The 21,006-nt window shown below is 47.8% G+C and overlaps 1 protein-coding gene across 2 annotated transcripts in view; it reads left to right on the forward strand.

Annotated features, from left to right (window-relative positions):
- The window catches only part of LOC115660789 (glutathione S-transferase theta-1-like), a 25,267-nt gene continuing 4,261 nt past the window's right edge, over positions 1–21,006 (forward strand). For both annotated transcript variants that reach the window (XM_030582489.1, XM_030582490.1), the window contains exons 1-6: positions 1–210; positions 13,137–13,224; positions 14,433–14,583; positions 15,557–15,733; positions 16,900–18,960; positions 19,403–19,757. In XM_030582489.1, the coding sequence (XP_030438349.1) occupies positions 99–210; positions 13,137–13,224; positions 14,433–14,583; positions 15,557–15,733; positions 16,900–17,031 (660 nt within the window). In that variant the 5' untranslated portion in view covers positions 1–98 and the 3' untranslated portion in view covers positions 17,032–18,960; positions 19,403–19,757. The remainder of the gene's footprint in view (positions 211–13,136; positions 13,225–14,432; positions 14,584–15,556; positions 15,734–16,899; positions 18,961–19,402; positions 19,758–21,006) is intronic.

The following is a 21,006-nucleotide window of genomic DNA, read 5'->3' on the forward strand; positions in this document are numbered from 1 at the left end:
TCCTGCCTCTAGGCCACTTGCTGCAGGCTGAGTTACTGTGAAAGGCTCATCTTCTCTAGGCTGTCGGGCTTCTCTCTCACTGAATCCCAGCTGCCAGAATGGTGGTAGAGCTTTATCTGGATCTCCTCTCCCAGCCCTGCCGAGCCCTCTTCATATTTGCCAAAAAAAACAACATCCCATTTGAGTTCAAGCATGTGGAGCTGCTAAAAGGTGAGTGGAAGGCACCTGTACCTGTGGGGATGGACTGGGTGTATGTTATCCCTTTACTCTGCTAGAGGGGCCCAGCAATAACATCGTAAGGGAGAACTGATCTGTGCTGGGCTCTGTGCAGAATATCAGCATGTTACATTTCTCAGATGTAACTGATTCCCAGGCACCTCCCTTGCTATACACCTTAATGTGTCTCTGTCCCCCTATACAGGGATTTTGCCTTGTTGTTCATTGCTGACCTCTAGTTGAGAGTGGAAATCTTATTTAGAAAACTAGACACATGAAGCAGCAGAGAGTCCTATGGCACCGTATAGACTAACAGACGTTTTGGAGCATGAGCTTTCATGGGTGAAAGTAGGTATTCCGATGAAGCGGGTATTCACCCACGAAAGCTCATGCTCCAATACGTCTCTTAGTCTATAAGGTGCCACAGGACTCTTTGCTGCTTTTACAGATCCAGACTAACACGGCTACCCCTCTGATACGAGACACATGAAAGAAATGTAGCCCCAGCTCTTTAAGCTCTTTTTTCTGGTGGTGTTCTTTCACTTTGGGCCACTGTTGTAACAGTTGTACATTTGGTGGGGTGGAGTCTTGCCTGTTTTTAACTGTCAGGCTCGCATTTGGGAGGTGCAAGGTTATACCCAGTCTCTGATTCTTAACAGTTAAGCATATTACTAGTTGGTGAGCATTGTTAAGTGAAGGAATGGGGCCAGGGGCATGCTCCCACTGTCACACGCATGTGCAGGCTCCTGCTAGCAGTAGTCATGCTGTTTCCATGCTCCATTAAATATGTTCCTCCTCTATGATGACATGACTAACCAAAGCACTGAGCAGAAATGCTTTCTGAAAAGTCCTGCCTACGCTGAGTTCTCTCTAGCTCCCTGTAATTCAGAGTTGCTGATCTGGGTCTAAACCTTGGCTCTCGTGTCATCTTTAACACTTAAAAATGTCTTGGGTTTTGTCTCCCTATTATGACCCTGAAGCAGATTCTTGCAGTGTCCCTAAAACAGTCTCAGTCTCTCTAGTCCTTCTAGTACCTAACTGCTTTTTAAATGGTGGTAATGAGTAACCTATAAATATTCTTATCTACCTTAATAATATCCGCTGGGGCTGCCATGGCCTTTCTTACTCCATCCCCACCTGCTGGTGTCTCCCATTGCAGTAAAGAGAAAGATTGTTCACCAAACCACTGTTATGGCCTTTACTCCCTCTTTGGAAGTGTCAGTTATCTCACTAGGTTAAAGCCAACTGTGTCACATGCTCCCCTCCAACTTCTTACATTTTTTGTTAAAGGGGATGTTTATGCCTGTCAATAACCTAGTCCCAGATTTGGACCTTAGCGTCCAAAATATGGGGGTTAGCATGAAAACCTCCAAGCTTAGTTACCAGCTTGGACCTGGTACTGCTGCCACCACCCAAAAAATTAGAGTGTTTTGGAACACTCTGGTCCCCCCAAAACCTTCCCTGGGAACCCCAAGACCCAAATCCCTTGAGTCTCACAACAAAGGGAAATAAACCTTTTCCCTCCCCCCACCCCCAGGTATTCCTGGAGAGAGACACCGAAGCAAGCTCCATGAATCTAAACAGAGGGATTCCACCCTCCCCGTTCCCACCTGACTTCTTCCTCCCACCAATTCCCTGGTGAGTACAGACTCAATTCCCTGGAGTTCCCCAGTAAAGAAAAACTCCAACACGCTTAAAAAGAAAGCTTTATATAAAAAAAAAGAAAAATACATAAAAATGGTCTCTCTGTATTAAGGTGACAAATACAGGGTCAATTGCTTAAAAGAATATTGAATAAACAGCCTTATTCAAAAAGAATACAATTCAAAGCACTCCAGCAACTATAGACATGTAAATACAAAAGAAAAACAATAACCCTTATTGTTTTTATGATCTCTGTACTCACAACTTGGAAACAGAAGATTAGAAAGCAGGAAATAGAAATCACTTCTCAAAGCTGAGAGAGATTCAGGCAGACAGAAGACAAAGAACTCAGACACAAACTTCCCTCCACCCAGAGTTGAAAAAAATCCTGTTTCCTGATTGGTCCTCTGGTCAGGTGCTTCGGGTTACTTTTTTTTCAGGTGAAAGAGACATTAACCCTTAGCTATCTGTTTATGACAATGCCCCTGCTCAAATGTAACGCTATTCTTGTAGGATGGAAATGCTGCCTGGCATAAGGGGGACCGGCTTCCCCCTTGCCCCTTCACCGTGAGCCAGCTGCACGAATAGCAGCTGGTTCGTTTCTAGACCGCGCCAAGGAAACATCTATACACGCTCATGCTCCACACCCTGCACTTCCTCACCCTTGCATCCCACCCTGACACAAAGTGGCAGGACCTCCTGCCACCACTGCCCCGGTGGGCCAGCCTATATTCCACCCTAGTCCTGAGGCCTGCTGGGGATATCAGCTGGCGACTCCTTCACAGGGCCATGAGCACGGGCATGTACTTGGTGCGGTTCACCCTCATCCCAGAAACCTGCCCCTTCTGCGGCGTGAGGGAGATCTTGGCGCACGTTTACCTGGAGTGTGCCAGGTTGCAGCCTCTATTCCAGCTCCTCTTAGATATCCTGTTACATTTCTGGTTGCATTTCTTCCCCTCACCTATTTATCTACGCACTCCTTATCCGTGGCCCCACAAAGTCATGGGACCTCCTAGTCAACCTCCCCCCAGCCCTGGCTAATATGGCCATTTACAAACCAGGGAGAGGAGGTTGGCTGACAGGGTCTCCTGTGACTGTGAGGCCTATTTCCGATCCTCTGTCCGTTCACACATCCGGGCAGAGTTCCTCTGGGTGCAGACCCAGGTTTACAATGGTTCCAGTGGCTCTATGGAGCCTGGCCTATGCTCAGAAGGGGCCCTGGCCTGCTCCACTTGCACTGCACCCCTAGACCCTGCTGGCTTCCCCTGCCCACCACTTGCTCCTCTTGGCCTGCCCGCCTACTGCCTCCTCGTCCCCACCCCCCGCTCCTCTCTGCCCCCTGGTCAGACCCCAGTGCACCTCCAGCTCTGGGCAGTTTCTGCTTCCCACCACGTGTGGGACCCCACCTGTCCCCCCGGAGCCGAGACGCCTAGGACTGATGCAGAAGCCTGGACAGTCACAGCCAGGGTCAGGGGGTGGGTGGGGGAAGGGGGCATTGTGGGGAGCTTGGCTGGGCCCCTCCAGGAGAAGAGCATCTTGAGGGAGCCTATCTGGGGCAGGCCCTGGCCTGGCTGATCACACCACTCCCAAAGGACCAGAGCAATTCCCCGCTCTGGGAGCAGCTCTGGCTGCACTGCCAGCTCAGCCTGGCAGACAAAGTTGCCTCCCAACAAGGCCAGTGAGTGCGGCTGGCAGGCAGGGGGTGGGGAGTGGGTTTCTTGTGGGGTGGGGGGTGCTGGGCTGTGAGGGGACAGGGGAGATGTGTATGTTGGGGGACTGGGAAGTGGGAGTTCTATGGAAGGGGTGCTGGCAGTTGTGATGGGGCTGTGGGCTGCTGCGCAGGTGTGGTGTTGTGCAGGGCGCTATGCATTTGCGTGGAGGTGGTTGGGGGGGTGCTGGACATAGTGGGTCTGAGGAGGCTCTGGCCATAGGAAGTCAGGAGGATATTGAGTTGGGGGGCTGTGTGGCACAGCATAGGCCCACCCCTGAGGGGAGGGCAAGTGCTGGAAGCACAGGGCAGGCAGGCCACTGTGTGTCTGGCAACTGGTGGTTTGTAAATAGTGCCCTCGCGCTGGGCAGAGTGGGACTGCCCCTGCCATGCCATGCCCCATTGCCCCTGGCTGGCCCCTCACTCTGGGGACTGGCCTCTACACGCCATGCTCCACTGCTTTCATGGGGCCCACAAAAGGTTAATCCAGCCCTGTTGGCCGGCATCCACTGGCTCCCTTGACGCCTTCGAGGAGCAGTGGGTGCTGTCCGGGGTTCTCTGCTCAGTGTCCCCATCAGGTTCCTTTCATTTGACCCTTTGACTGCACCTCTGTCCCTGTTATTTCATTAGTTGTCCCCTGGAATCACTTGGCTTCATTGTCCTGTGGATCCTTCCCTTAGGCTTGGGGGAGGTCCTTTAGCTTCTGCCCGCCCACTTCCTGGATCCCAAAAAGGGGGAGTGTGGGGATGGCCCATGAAATTAATGGTCTAAAAAGCAAAAACTACCATGATTAGGTGATCATGGCAAACTTCGAGCTCTTGGAGCAGAGCCTGCCCCCACGTTGTATGTTTATGACGGGGGAAAGAGAGAACTGAGCAGTAATAGGAGGTCTGCAAGCCAAGTTATTTACATGGGTGCTCCCCCTTCCTTTCAATAAGCTTACACAGATGTAATTGACTGGAACTTGATAAACAATTCTAATAAGCACTCTAAGGAATGTGTGAACTCCCTTCTAGTTGTGTTTGAGCTATATGGGAGCTGCAGTCAAAACCTAGGGACTTATTTTTGTCACTAAAATCAGCAGCTGTGACTGTCTGAACATATTCAGACAGTAGGTATGGAGAGCTGAGAAAGGCCACTCTCTAAAGCCACTCTTCAGTGAAGAACTTCCATGGGAGTATATTCTGGAGCTACTAAATAGAGTGGAGTTGAGGGGGACTGTAAAGAAAGCCTGAAAGGTGGGATTTCTCTTCTCTCCTTTTTGCCTTTCCTAGAAAACTCTTTAGCCTTGCTGACACTGTGAAAATTTCCCACTACTGACCATGGAGGGATTGGCGGGTGACCGGGGTGCTGCAGGATTTAACAACCACTTCTGACATGATGCTGAACGTGTTTAGTCCTCAGTTCAACTACAAGAACAGACATGTTGCTTTCCAGTTCAAGTGTGCATGTTGCCAACATCCCTTTTCAGCAGTGAGGGCTCTTTTGCAGAGTAGATGTAAGGCTGGTGATGACTGGAGAGCTAGTGGAGCATGACATCACAAGAGCGAAAGCTGAGTAATTGAGAAAGGAAGGGGTTTCCAATCCATCAGACTGCTTTAAACTAGGCTATTGGTTGAGGTCTATCTCCTGTTAATACCTATCTAATGTCAGTGACTAACACTGGATATATGACTCTTTTGTTAAAAACTTAATCCCCTGGGCACTTCAGTTCAAGTTCATAACAAACATCCTCTTGAGTCTTCCAGGAGGTCATCTAGCCTTGATGTTCATGATGCTTTATGAATTTAAAAAAAACAAAAAAACCCAGGAGCCAGTGTTGCAAACAATGAAAGGAGGGAAAGAGCCTTTGTGGGTTGTCATCCACCATAAAGAACAAAAAGGGCACAGCTCTTCGTAAAAACCTCCTGTGCGGGCTTACCTTTCAAACGCCTTAAAACTTTGAAAGAGGAGCAGGGATTTTAGACTTTTCACCATGCCTTGTGTTTTCTCTCCTCTCCCTCATCCTTCATTTATTAAGGCCATGGCTACACTTACAGCTGTACAGCGCTGGGAGTTACAGCTGTCTTCGTACAGCTGTGTAGGGAAAGCGCTGCAGTGTGGCCACACTGACAGCTACCAGCACTGCAGTGTGGCCACATTTGCAGCATTTGCAGCGCTGTTGGGAGTGGTGCATTATGGGCAACTATCCCAGCGTTCAAGTGGCTGCAACGTGCTTTTCAAAAGAGGGGGGTGGGGTGGAGTGTGACAGTGAGCGTGGGGGAGACAGAGAGAGTGGATTTTTGGAGCTGACACTATGTCAGCTCCCTGCTTTGCAAGTTCTAAGGACTGGAAGATACACAGCACCAACCTTCAATCATTTTAAAAGTTTCGACCCCTTCCGCCACCCCTCTCTTATTCACTAAATGCAAATTATGCACTCCTAAATAGCCTTCAGACCATATAAGCAGCTACTCCAAAATGGACCCTCCCCTCCCCACCGCCCGCTGTGTTGCTTCTCTCCTCAAGCAAACAGCTGTGAACATTCCAAAGCAATTCCCCTGCCTGCCTCTGCTCGAGCAAACAGGAGCTGTGTTTGTTTTTTAGATAAGCAGCTCCGGAAGCCTGGAGTTCACAACAAACCAGAAGAGTGGCTGAACAGGCATTCTGGGATACCTCCGAATACCTCGGAGGCCAATTACAGCACTTTTGATGGCCACACTTGCGGAGCAGCCCTGCATCACCAGCGCTGCAATCCTTATACCCCAGGCAGAGCAGGAGCACAACCAGCGCTGCACCCAGGGAGATGCAGCGCTGTATGTGCCCTGCAAGTGTGGACGGTGAGTAAGTTGCAGCGCTGATGGTGGGCTTACAGCACTGCAACTCTCCAGTGTAGCCAAGCCCTCATACTCACTTAATTGCTCTATTCATCCCCAATGGATATTCCATCTACAAAGAACAGCAGCTCCTCTCTCGGGGCTTGGCTACACTCACACTTTACAGCGCTGCAACTTTCGCACTCAGAGGTGTGAAAAAACACCCCCCTGAGCGCTGCAAAATACAGCACTGTAAAGCCTCAATGTAATCAGTGCTGCAGGGCTGGGAGCGCGGCTCCCAGCGCTGCATGCTACACCCGTAAGGGATGTGGTTTACGTGCAGCGCTGGCTGGCGCTCCGACCACACTCACACTTCAAAGCGCTGCTGCAGTAGTGCTCCCGCAGCACTGCCGCGGCAGGGCTTTGAAATTTCAAGTGTAGCCATACCCTTAGTTAAACTGTGTTAACCAGAAAGTTGGCACTGCTAAGGAGAGCTCTCCATTATTCCCTGATTAAGTGAAAGCGCTTGCCCAGCCTGCTGCTGTGACTCTGGTCTTTCTTAGCTTTCTCAACCCCTATGCCTCAAGCACTTAGACACATAACTGCCAGTTCTGAGGCACCTAAGGTCAAAGTTTAGGCACCAAAGAGATCATCAAAACCCCTGCTCAGCTACTACCTCACTCTAGAGGTGTTTCAAATCCCTCAGTGCCTAAATTGTTACTGTAAAAGTTTCCTAAGTCCTTAAGTTCCTGCCTCAAGCATTCAGGCACCAGCACATATACCCAATCTCATGCTTAAGCCCCAGTGGGATCCTCATGCCAGGTGAAAGCTGGCGTTTCCCTACCTATTGGGGCTGATCCTGTGGGCATTCTCAGAGCACACCTAACTACACACAAAACGCTCACTCTAGATCAAGTCCCTTCCTAGCTGGAGGCAGGGGCCAGAAGCTCTGCTCTGAGTCTAAAGTAATCCAAATATTCCCAGCTACATCCTCTAAAGTTCTGGAGGTTCCCGTCAATACCCTGCTACTATGGGGCACAAGATGCTTTCTGTGAGGGTGGGGGATCCACTGCTAGTCTTAAGCAACAAAATAGCATGTGGGGGAGAGGGGTGGCATAAACACGCAGTGGGGGATTTATGAGTCTCATTTAGTTGCTCATGTTTGACAACCTGCCTTCCAGGCAGTATCTATGTTCTCATGCTGATGCTGGAGCTGCCCCAGCTGGTTCTGGAGAGGCTCAGCCAATTCTTTATCACAGAAGTCTGCTGTCCTGAAGTCAAAGCTGTGCCTGCTAAGTGTCTTTGGTACCAAAGGCAATAGTTCATCAAGAGAAGTGTGAACTAGGGACATGTAATAGGATGCCCTTCTCTGCAAACAGGACTCCTGGGGTTTTACTGTGCCTATGAAATACCCATTTTGGCTGAGTTCAGGCAGCCCCATCTGGGATCTTGCTGAGCTATGACACACACAGAAGAATCTGTCAAAGTTATGTGGCCTTAATGTGTCTATGCTGACCTTGCAGCAGCTGCTGTGTGCCGTGTCTAGGACCCCGTGCTGGTTCCTGCCCTACATTCCGCAGAGATTTTACACCTCTCTGGCTCCTGCTGCAGCCCTATTGGTGAGGTGAATGTGAGTGGACACAGCAGGGATGTTCCCCTGCCATCCATCTTATGACACAAAATGTAGTTTAAGCCTGGCTGGAATAAACCAGAAAAGAGAAACAGTCTGTAATTACTAACACACAAGCTACTCCCCTCATCCCACTTGCTGCTAATAAGGTGTAATGTCAGATTTAGGCTTTATATGCTGGGGTGACCTTGAGACTGCAGTCATGGGCATGTTAAAAATGCTGTTGCAACACACTGCAGCTCTCGCTTTAGGTCCCTCTTCCAGTAACAGCAGGAAGGAGAAATGCAGTTTCTTGAGCAGACACTCTGCAGTTACTCTTTTCTTCCCCAGTGCTCCTTGATATAACCCAGTGCAACCTGGAGCAGTTAATCCACCAGTTTTCATCTAACTGCTTCAATGATAGGTTAAGTGAATCCCCTTTAGGCCTATGGCAAACTCGAGTGTTTCACAGCACAGGTGCTCTCTCCAAGAAGTCTCATGCTTGCTTCCATTCATTCAGCGGGGAAGCCTTAGTTTGCAATAAAGCCTACTAATAATAAAGAGTTCTGCTACATATTCGCTCCTCTCTCTATGCCTTGCTCTTGCTTGACATTCACCTTTCTAAAGACTTTGGTAGAAGGAGATGAATAAGAATATTCAAGGTACCATGGGGAAGGAGGCGTTGTCAAATTAAAAGAATATTTAACTTATTAAACAAACACAGGTTTGGGCTTCCTTCCTTTTCCGTACTGACCACCATGAGCCACTAAAATATGGGGCAGGGGGAGACAAGCCAATGAACTTACTGAAAAGGATGAGAAACTGACTCAGTTGTCATTGGACTGACTGAAGGAGATTTCAACAAAATTGCAAGCTCCAAACACTCTATGCTATACAGTAGCAGCACTAGGCTTTACCAAAGCCTACATGTTGCTTATGAATACAGCAGAGAAGCACAGCTACATTTGCTCCCCTTACAGGGATTCTAAAGTGCATTGTATCTCAGACTGCGCTAACCTCCTGGATTCGTATGGAAATCCTTATAAGTTAAATACATTTGGTTCTGTTCAGGTCCTAAGTGCTACCAGTTTGGATATATGCATGCATTCATGGTGCAAAATCAGGATTATTATAGCCTTTTATACAGACAAACCATGGGCCCCTATGCTGTCTCAGCATGCAGACAGAGACCGGTGCTAGATATGGGACAGCAGGTGAAAGGTGTGCTAAAATCTTCAATCCAGATCTGCACTCTTGCTTCAAGTCCTACTTTCAAATCCTGACAAAGTTGCTGAGCATGGGAGATGCCATGAGGAGGGCACAAAGTTCAGCCCAAGGTCTGAATTTGGATCACTGGAAACAAGTGGATGCTCTGCTTCCCTGGAAGAGCCACCATTGTTATGTAATACCTTAAATAAGGCCTCAGAGCAGGGGTCGGCAACCTATGGCATGTGTGCCAAAGACAGCACGCGTGCCAATTTTTAATGGCACACTGGAGCCTGCCCGGACTCCAACATGCCATTAAAAATCCTGCCCAGCCTCGCCCGGTCTCCTCTGCCCTCTGCTCCCCTCACAGGAGCAGAAGCATAGATGTGTGCACGGGGTGGGCAAATGGCCACACTCTCCCGGCACGGCAAGCCGCGGGGTCCGCGCTCAGGGGCTGGAACACAGGCGGAGCGCAGCAAGCTGCTGGCCCCTCCCCCGCATTCTCCCCTCCCCTGGAGCCCTGCTGCTGCATGCAGTGCTCTGGGGGTTGGGGCTGTGCGCTCCCACGGGGCAGCGTTTGGCTCCGCGAGGAGGTAGACATGCTCACTGCTCAACTGGAGCTCTGCTGCCACCGCCGCGCACAGTGTTCTGAGGGCTGGGGCTGTTCTTTCCAGTGGGGCAGCGTGTCTGGCTCTGCGTGGAGCCTCAAGGTAAAGGGCCCAGGGCTGGGGGGGTTGGATAAGGGGTGGGGGCAGTCAGGGGACAGGGAGCAGGGTGGGTTGAATGGGGAGGTGGGGTCCTGGGGGGGGTTAGGGGCAGAGGTCTCTGGAAGGGGCAGTCAGGGATCGGGGGGGTTGGATGGGGCATGGGAGTCCTGGGGTTTGTGAGGGTGCAGAGGATGGATAGGGGTCAGGGCAGTCAGGGTGGGGGGTCTCTGGAGGGGGTGGTCAGGGGACAAGGAGCTTGGGGGGTTGTATAAGTTGGGAGTTCTGGGTCCTGTCACGGGGTGGGGAGTGGTTGGATGGGGCATGGGAGTCCCGGGGGTCTGGCTGGGGACGGGGGTGTGGATAAGGGTCGGGGCAGTCAGGGGACAAGTAGGGGATAGGGTCCAGTCCAAGGACAAGGAACAGGGAGGCTTAGATCGGAATGGGGTCCTGGGGGGGCAGTTGGGGGCAAGGGTCCCAGGACGGGGTAGTCAGGGAACAAGGAGCAGCGGGGTTGGGAGTTCTTAGGGGGGGCAGTGACCCAGCCCTCTCCTCTGAGTCCTGACCCCCCCCACACACACACATACCACGCCCTCTGCCCTGAGCGCTGCACACCCCCCAGGCTCCTGCCCTGAGCCCTGTACCTCCCTCATACACACCCAGCCCTCTGCTTGATTCCTTCATCCCCCCCGCACAAACCCTAGCCCTGACACTGGCACCCCCACCCATACCCAGCACCCCCTCTGCCCTGACACCTATGGCCCCCCACATACCCAGCCCTGACTCCAGCCCTCTGCCCCCAGTTCTCTGGGTCCCGGCTCCGCACAGCCTGCTGCTGGTCTTGGGTTCTGGCTGACGGACCCTTGCCAGCTGGGGTCCCGGCCACAGGCCTCGCTCAGCCCTCTGCCAGCCTAGGTGAACAGAACCCCAGACCAGCAGTGGGCTGAGCAGGCTGGCAGCGTAAGATCAACATTTTAAATGCAGCTTCTTAAACATTTTGAAAACCTTGTTTATTTTACAATAAAACACTAGTTTAGTTATATAATATTATAGACTTATAGAGAGAGACCTTCTAAAAAACATTGAAATGTATTACCGGCATGCAAAACCAGAAATTAGAGTGAATAAGTGAAGACTCGGCACACCGCTTCTGAAAGGTTGCTGACCCCTGCCTCAGAGCATAGGTGTAGTTTGACTTCTATATTGGGGAGGCGGGAGGGCAGCTCCAGCAGGCCAATGGGGCCGTCGAGGAGAGGGGGGGATTCCATGCTTGCCCAAGGCTTGCAGTTTGGAGGGGCAATACTCTGCCCCAAAACTACACCCATACGTCAGAGCTCTTTCATAAAGTGGCAATTACACGTTGGCTCATTGCAACAGATCCTGCTTAATATGTAAGGACCGAACCCTGGCTAAAAAACACAATATACAGGCTAAGCTGTATTTAAAAATAAAAATAAAAGCCAGTCTGCTATTAAGTGTTGGTGCTGTATGCATAAATCCCACCCATTGAACTAAAAACAGACCCATTTAATCTGTGTGATAACAGCAAAACCGCTAATTGCAAAGCAGAGTTCTGTAACCATCGGAAGCTTCATTTTGAAGCCTAAGGATGGTCGACATTTCAGAAGTGCTGCTTTGGAAGTGAATTTCCCTAAGTCTGGAGGCTGGCTGGAACAAGTCCTCTGAAGCCTTCTTACTTCTCTAACGTTGTGGGCTTCAGGGAAACAGATGGATGAGGACTGAACAGAACAGAAATTGCCACCCAAGGGCTTGTGTGACCTGAGTGAAGTCTGAGCCTGGAATCCTCCAGGCATTTCTAGAGCAGAGCAGTGAGCAGAGAGAGAAACATGGAAAAATCTTGGTATCCTTTTTGGAAGGTTGCCAAATGACGCTGTGTTCCAAATAGAACCACTTTCACTGTGCAAAGATGTCAAGCCTCATTTGTGACTATTCAAGTATCAGAAAACTAAACCAATTCCCAGAAGGTTCTGCGTTATCTGGGGATCAGGTGCCAGAATGTTAGTACAAATGGCTTGAGAGTTGCATCATTTAGCTCTCTGAGGTTCACTTGTGCAAGTTGGATAGAGGAGCTTGAAAACAAAGGGCCCAATCTTGCAAACACACAAGTCATCCACTGAAGTGAGTCTAACCAGGTAGGCAAGCACTACTTGTGCATGGAAGAGTTCTCAGGATTGGGCCTTGATGTGAAGAGCACTCAGACGTCGGGTAAACTACCGGTAAATATTTTTCCTTTCCGGCTATAAAGCTCATCCCTTTTCTTCTATTTTGTATTGGAGCTCTGAAGAATTGTCATGAGAAAGCAAACCCATGCCTATGTCTATTACCCTACCTCAGACCTGACAGCATGCCTTTCTCTCCCCTCCCTGTCCTGATGCAAGTTATTCCTGCAATAAACTAATGGTGGCAGCTCCCTTTGATAATTGAAAGCAACGGATGTCTGAGTACAGATTATAATGCATACAACTGAACTCCAACAGCAGCTTTTGGGTTTAGTAAAAGTGTCACAGCACTCAGTTACAAAATATTGCATTTTCATGTTTCAAAAGCTTGATTGAAATCCTGCCTCACTCTAATAGGGCCTGAAAAGCTAACTGCCTCTGAACTGAACTGTGCTCCAGTTAGGCCTATGTAACTTTCACTTTCCACTGTTACCCTTGTCCTGCTTCCCTCTTAGGGTTACAACCATTTGTTATTTCTCATCTTAAAATTAGACTGCAAGCCTTGTGGGCCTCTCACTCTACGTATATCAAGTGCCTCACACAGGGATCCTTATAGAGGTCTTGGAACACTCCAGTAGCAGATATCTGATATTAAAATAAGGTCTATGAAGCAGACCTGAGCTGACAAGATTACTAGCATACATTGAGCCTTACAAGCCTATTAACAAATGTCAGAACCCTGAACATGCAGACAATGAACAGGAGAGAGACAGGAATGCTGAGCTGATGAACAGGGAAGATAGCATCAGGATAAATCTTATTGCAAAATCTATATCTGTTATGGAGCTCGGTTGCCCACTTGCTCTCTTAGGAAAATAAACAAGACTTTTCCTTATGTCAAAGTTGGGATGTCCTGGTCAAATATTCCCATGGACTCTGCTGATCCTCCCTAATTGGTGAAGAATGTAGCTTTATTTGGGTGCTAAATTTAACCTTTGCTGGATTGCTTCCCTCTAGTCACTGAATCTTCCTCTTGTGCCACCACCTCCTTAATCTCCTCCTAAATATTTTTAGGGCAACACCTTAGTGAAGAGTTTGGCAAGGTGAATGTGCTGAAGAAAGTACCAGCGTTAAAGGATGGAGCCTTCACCTTAGCAGAGAGGTGAGGATTAAACAAATGCAACCCTCTGATGCATTGTCTAACATCACAACATTTAACATCTATCTGCTATGTGCCCTACTCAGAGTTCCACCTAATTACCTGCTTCTCTCTTCATGCCTTGGCTTATCTGTCTTTTATATGTTGTCGTTTTTGTGTCTTTTCTGCATTCATGTCCTTCCTCTTCTCTCCCTATTTATCAGCCCTGTCATCTATGCCTCTTCCAGTACTATATTTCCCTGTTCCTTGTGTCCCTTATGCCTTGCTACAATTGTGCATCCATCTTTGAAGACATGGAGATGAGGATAAACATTGGCCCAGTCTAGCCACTTGCATCAGGTGATGTTGCAGCTAAGCTGCCTATAGGCTCAGTACTTGCAAAGTTCCATGGATCTGGTGAGTCACTGACTGTATGTGCAGAAGGGACTGGATTGAGGATGTCTACAGGTCTGGTAAGGTAAAGCTTTCCCATCATGGGTGTATGGTCCAGTAAAAATGGTATAAATTGTTCTAGTGGTTCAAATTGCAACTGGAAATACAGGTGATAGTGGGGCTGGATGGCTGATCTCCCTTCTTCCCCCCGCTTCACCCCCAGCCGCTGTCCCACAAGCTGGATAAAGTATCACAGGACAGTTTAAAAAAAAAAGGGTGTGTGGAGGAAGGAGAAGGGGAAATCCATTTCTCACTTTTCTAGAGGAAGGTGGGAGAAGCAAAAGTGAGAGTGGATTTTTTTCCACTTTCTCTCTCCTTCCCCCCACTCCCCACCTGGGAAGTGGCTGGAATTGGAATGCAGAAACTCCAAATACTTTTTCAAAACTAAAACATTCATTTCACCTAAACAACTCAAAATGAATTCATCTTGAAAAGCAAAACTTAAAAAAAAACCCTAAAAATGTTCACTTTCTCACCATTTCTTTTGTGAAAAATACCCAAGACTTCAAGCAGTGCTAGGAAGTAGATGTTGCTATGGTATATACATTTCTAGTGGGGGAGAGTGGGGCAGGGAGAGAAGTCTGAGTTGCAACTCTCATGGTACAGAACATGACTGGTTATTAGGGACTCAGGGGAGATTCTTGGGTCTGTCAGTATTAACTCACTGACCTAGCTATTGGTAGTAAGAGTATTCTGAGATGTGGGGGGAAGGAGGGAGACAATAACTTCCATCTCCTCTTAATTCACCTGCCCATTGTTCCCTGTTACTATCTGGGCAGCATTGCGATCCTTCTCTATCTGAGCCGAAAATTCAACACCCCTGATCACTGGTACCCTTCAGACCTGCAGAAACGCGCCCGGGTTGATGAGTACTTGTCCTGGCAGCACACTACCATTCGGGAGAAAGGGTGCCAAATTTTCATAATCAAGGTAAAGATATTAGATGATATGAGAACTGACGGCTAGCACCTGCTAGTGCTGTGGCACATAGAATGCATTCAACCTCCCCTCTCTATAGCATCCCTATTTCCTATAAAGTATGTGTGGGGCAAGGGACTGGGCGGGGAGGGGCATATTCAGAATTACCTTCATGCAGAGTGTCACTATCTTGCTGGGCTGGTACCTTGCCAGGGTGGTGTAGATTTCTATTACATCCCAAAAATGACATTAAAAGAGCACTGAGGTTGCGAAGTCCAGCACTCAAAAGTTAGAAAATGCAAGACATTCTGTTTGCTTGGAGTTTCTTGTATGGATGACTGGGACTGTTTCTGGATGTTGAGCCCCACTAGGCAAAGACCCAGGCCAGCTGAGATTTGGAAATTAAACTGGAAATTGAGTTGCATTGGCATCTCTGGTGAGCCAGCACTCTGCCTGATGGATTGTAATGGCCCCACTTACTCCTGCTGAAAGATTCGTTTATTTTCTAGTCCAATGCTTCCCAAGACTGAATCTGCAGGAACATTGTCTCCACTATACTCAGTCCAGAGTAGTAAGTAAATGTAACTGATACGGCATGGCAAGGGTGAGATGGTGCCACACACTGACCACTTTCCTTCTGCTTTCTGACTGACTAGACATAACTGATGTTTGTCTCAGCAGAGACAAGCTCTCTCTTTTTGAAACAAGGGGCTGTGATCGCAGTTGGTGTGAAATGTTTTTTAAAGGCAAATGTCTCCAAAGAAGAGAATCTGAACAAGACTGCCTGGTTTGGAGGAATATGATGCAATGGGTTGTAATGCAAACCAACCTGGCAGAGGGGGTTTCCAGTACCAGTTAACTCCACCCACTCCATAATCAACTCATGAGGGATACTTGGAGTGGTTCAGGGTGCCATGGCTGCATGGTGGATGGACTAAAAATTGGCAGGTAACATGTAAGAACTGCATTTTCCTTTCCCTGGTAGGTACTGGTGCCTCTCCTTATAGGGCAGCCATTTTCTCCAGAGAAGCTAGAGGAGGCTGTCAAGGAACTGAATTCTGTTCTGAATCAGTTTGAGGAGAAGTTCCTTCAGAACAAGCCCTTCATTGTGGGCAACGAGATCTCCCTGGCAGACCTGATGGCCATTGTAGAGCTCATGGAGGTGAGTGTTGGTCGTACTGGTTCCAGTTGCCAACCAGACTTCAGACAAAGCAAGCTGGGTTGCTGGGAGAGTGGGCTGACACATGGTTTTCATGTCCTGCAAAAATATCTCAAATAAGAATTCTCTTTGCCTGTTTGTTTTTAAAACTTTTTGGATAAAACTGAAAGAGTTGAAGTGACACTTCCTATGGAAATGAAAAATATTTAAGAACTTCAACTCTGCTCTGATTCCTGGTTCTCTGGCAGAAATAAATAGAAATCAGTAGACTAGCTGAAAGGTCTTAAGTTACTAAACTTGTTCTAGGCTGAGTGTAAACTGGAGATGCTCAGGACTGTGGAAAAACTACCTGTGTTTTAAACTGATTGAGAAATGCATGGTTTCCCTTTCTCAGACTGGAAATTCCATAGGGAAAAGTCTGGGGGGTCAGAGTTGTGGGGTTTTTTTGTTTGTTTTTTCCTTGAAATGCTGAGCCTACAGTCTAAACTTAGAAAAAAACATGTCTATATATTAGAGCGAGGACTTCCTCTGTATCCCTAAATACATTCACACAACTGAAGTACCATTGTAGGTATCCTTAAGAATGAAGTACCTGCTTTTGTATTGTAGAAGGCTCTTTTTAATTGGCTGGTGTGAATCTACTTTACTTTTCATTATAAAATTGATTATCTCTTGAGATGGTGTTTGTAATGTACTTACTGACACTTGTGCTGTCTGTTTGTTAGTCTATTTTCATTGCCCAGTGGAGTGAAATACTAGTCTCTTCACATTCTGGCTTTCATGTGTTAGCATGACTCTAATTTTTGGGTTGCAAACTCTGCAGAGAGATTTTTAAACCCAAACAAAGTATTTCCAATGAAAACTCAAGAATACCTTTCCTTTTAATGTTGGAGTAGGGGGTATAAGGGGAGACAACATTGCTATCGCTCTGTGTCCCCATGTAGCTGTCACAGGTATTCTAAGATACTACTCTAATCTCCTAAAAATGGAGAACTTGAAATGAGCTGAAACCAGGCCCCAAAATCCCAAATCGTCCAGATCTGACTTGATCCCGCTGAGATTCGTTTTGAACTCCAGATGGCTTTTTGGTCCTATCCCTCTGAATGAATTCTGGTTTGTACTGTTCGCATGGAAGTTGTACTACTGTGTTTTTGCTTCTGTCTTTACAGCCTGTAGGATGTGGCTGTGACATCTTTGAGAACAGGCCAAAGCTGGTGGAGTGGCGCAGCCGGGTGGAAGAAGCTGTGGGGAAGGAGCTCTTCCAGCAAGCACATGAGATACTCCTGATGCCAAGAATCTGAGCACCACTCAACTTCCCCCAGAACTGAGGGAATCTATGAAACGGCTTCTAAAACCTTGAATTAAAAAGGGGAAGTGTTCCTCTAAACAAAGCTAATCCTGTGTGGGTTTTTCCTGCATGTTTCACTCCCTTCTCCAACACCACATCTAAGTGGCCTTCCTGCCCAAAAGGAAAGAACAGCATCTTACTAACAATATTTTAACCACAGCCCTTCCATGATTTACAGAAGGGGAGATACTATCTTTTGTTGTTACAAACACTGAATCACCCCTGTAGACATGTGAGCTGCAGTATTGGTAGGGGCTCCCCTTTCCTTCCTTGACTCATCCTCACTGGACCTGCCTGAGACTCTCAGCAGCTCAATCCACATTGTCACTCAGCAGTGTGCAAGGCCCCAGTTCCTCACTAGCTAGAAGCCTACATTTCCGATACTTGCGTGCATTAGTGTTGCAGTCACATTGTGCAGGAGGGGCTGAGCAATTTCCAAATGACTTAGTCTCAAAATACTTTTCCTTCCCCCTAATTACACTACAATCTTATGGTGGGATAACCAAATCTCTCAAGGGTGTGAAAAACGCACACTCCTTGGCAACCTAGATTATACCAATTTAGCCCCCACCGTAGACAGCGCTATGTTGACAGGAGGATTTCCCCTGTCAATGTAGCTACTGCCTCTCATTGGGGTGAATTAATTAAGTCAACAGGAAAGCTCTCTCCTGTTGGCTTAGTACAGCTCCTCTAGAGAGCATACAGCGGTGCAGCTGTATGCACTGCAAGCTCTCTAGTGGAGTCATCCTCGCCCCAGTCTGCATGGAGAGTAGGCTGCAGATTCACAGCCTTACCAATGAAAGAGTAAAGAGAACCTCCAGCTAAATGGGTGAGAAGTGGACAGAGACAGCTTCTGGGAAGCTGGGCATGAGAATTTCTAAGCAAACACATGTTTTCATCAGTTGGAAGCTACTGAATCCAGCTCCATGAACCAGCTGGGATGGGGTATATGTAGGGGAAGACAAGTCTGATCCAGCAGACACTCATGAGTAACAGTATGTCCGATCTTCAGGTGGAACTATACACACGACTAAAGATACATTTGTATTGGCAGGCTCAGGCTTTAATGTGCAAGGAAAGATCTAATGTATGAACAAAAGCTGCATTTCCAACCGAAGCTTCTGCCGGCATGCTGTGCCATGCTGAGTGTTCAATGCCTCCTCAGCTAAATGAGACTCTGGCTTGAATTGTTTTGGGTTTTTTAATGCAAAGAATGAAACAAAAGTCAGAGGGGGTGGATGGACCTTCTCATGGGCCTTAATAAGCCCAACATGATTTACTAACCAAGCCATTATAATTCATAACAGAAAGGGCCAAGCCTCTGCTGTACTCACAAATGCAGAATGAAGGGAGGCCATCTGGCAGACCTGTACAGAAGCACATGGCTCAGCTTACAGGTGCAGTGGGAAATGGCTTGGTTCCCCTCCAACCAAACTACCTTTCCTACACTCATGGTTTGTATGCTGCATGGGTCCCAGGATGTCAAGGTGGGTGAGGTAATATCTTTCATTTAATAGAAGCTGGTCTAATAAAAACTACTACCTCACCCACCTTGTCTCCTACTCCCCACAGGAATTGGGTACAAATGGCCAAATTCATTCCTAGCACAGCTCTGTTGAAGTCCAAGCAGGGAGCCAGGCTTACAGAGCCTTTCCCTCTGGTCTCCTCTCCCCCTACTCCAGCCAGGAGCATTCTTCTTCTCTTGGCATTCTGCTGCTGGGGAATTTAGAGTTGCTTTTTGAGCTCCATCCACTTCAGGCCAAAGTGATGAGCAAACACTTGAGCTAGACAATCCTGCCTGTGTTTCCTTTCCTCCTCTTTGGCCTCCTGCTTTCCCTTCCCATCCCATTCCCCATCTGCTTCAAGTGAGAAGGTGGATCAGGTTTGCAGAACTGGGTCTTCTTTTCTTAAGCAACGCCACAATAAGCAGCCTATTGTCTATGGGCTGCTGTCAGGATTCCAGCTGGAGCAAACCCAAATTCACATGGAGCCTCCCTCTTCCTCCTGCTGGAGCTGGGCCATCAATGCAGTCAAGGAGATCCACAAGGGGCACCTTGAGGGGTGGGGAAAGGAGCAACACATGGTTATTAACAAATAACCATGGAGACCAGTGGGGGGAGGGGGGTTTCTGAGAGATGCAATGCAATCTGGGCTTTATCATTATTTGTGTAATGTCAAAGGTGTGCTTGTGCTTTACAGACAGGCATCTGGTCCTGGGGCCAGGTCATACAAACAGGAGGGGAGATGTTTCTGAGGTGGGAGTGCTACGCTCCTTGGAATATGCCCGCAGATGAAATTTTTCAATGTAAATATCTGCATTACAGGTGGCTGCCAAGGTACACTGTTCACATTCTGGTGAGGCAGGGAGAAATGCCACTTTGGCCTGGTCCCTGTCTCTTTCCTCTGGAGGAACAGCAGGGGAGGAGCTCTAACGAATCACGATAAATAAGAGATGGAAAGAAGTTTCTCTTCAGTCTGCCTTCTCTGCAGCTACAGCCAAGGACAGGTAGTCTCAGCCTCAGCACAGCACCTCTCTCCCTGCTGCTCCCTCTGCCCAAGCAGGTAGGATGGGCATAGAGCTCTACCTGGACTTGCTCTCACCACCCTGCCGATCCGTCTACATCTTTGTCAAGAAGAACAACATCCCCTTCACATTCAAACAAATGGAGGTACTCAAAGGTAAGGGAAGGAGCTGAACCCCTTTGCTGTGTTAGGATAAAGAGATGCAGACCTGCCTCTAAAGGCCTATACTTTAAGAATTTAGGTATATGTTTATCATTTAGCTAGTTATAGAGGTATAAAAGAAAGAATCTGTGTAAGGGCCTTTTTTTACTGTGACAGTTTGAGGTCCTGTTCTTAAACTCAGGCCTTTGGCTAAGCAGCAGAGGCAGCCATAAGCTGGGAAGCATATCGTTACATTCTTACATTTCAAACTAGTCACATTGAAATAAGGTGCTATTGGGCTGTTAGGAATACAATCCTGTTCTGATAATGCAGATCCCCACCAGAGAAATATGGTTAAAGAAAACTTAGTTTGATAGCTTCCTGTCTGGCAAGAAATTACTTTTTAATAGTTGTGGTTGTGAAACCCTCATTTCTGTATGTTTTATCTTTATGGCCCCCCAATTTTCTATTGTTAATCTGTCTGGTTCTCTAATTGTTTCTGTCGGCTGTATAATAAATTTTGCTAGGTGTAAGTTAATTAGGGCAGTGGGATATAATTGGGGAGAGAATTATGTTACAATATGTTAGGATTGGTTAGACAGATTTCAATAAAATGATTGGTTAAGGTATAGCTGAGAATATTACTATATAAATTAGGGGCAAACAGGAAGTAAGTTGGGGTTCAAAAATAAGGAAAAAGGATCTTGGATTTAAGCTTGCTGGAAGTTCACCCCAATAAACATAAAATTGTTTGCACCTTCGGACTTGGGGTATTGTTGCTCTCTGTTCATGCGAGAAGGCCCAGGGAAGTGAGAGGATGAAGGAAGAAGTTCTCTAATATGCTCTTCCTTGGGGTTGTGTTTGCTGACCTTTCTTACTTCCCCAGCAGGGCACTGAGCCCAGTTACCCACAACAGACCTCAGGTTAGGAAGCCTCCCTTCCCTTCCCGTTTTCAGCCTTTGTGAGTAAAAGACCTTCAAGAAGGAGATAAACAAAGCTAAGCTCAAACCCTGGGAACCTTTTCTGGAGTGAGGGAATCTGGGAGGAAGGTTCAGTTTTGGGGAGCAAAATGCCAGGTGGAATTTAGCTGGGAGTGTCATAGACGGGTAAGAATTAAGGTTCTGACTACTGCCCTGGCATGACATTGCAGATGTCAACCCAGTACGCTGCTGGAGCTTCCCTCCTATCCGCTTTGTGGCTGTAAGAGTCTTGAGCCCCATGCTGTGGCTCTGTGCTCTGCTCCCTGTCTCTGCTTCTTTTTGCT

Source organism: Gopherus evgoodei, chromosome 13 (genome assembly GCF_007399415.2).
Source record: "Gopherus evgoodei ecotype Sinaloan lineage chromosome 13, rGopEvg1_v1.p, whole genome shotgun sequence".
NCBI classification, from domain to species: Eukaryota; Metazoa; Chordata; order Testudines; family Testudinidae; genus Gopherus; species Gopherus evgoodei.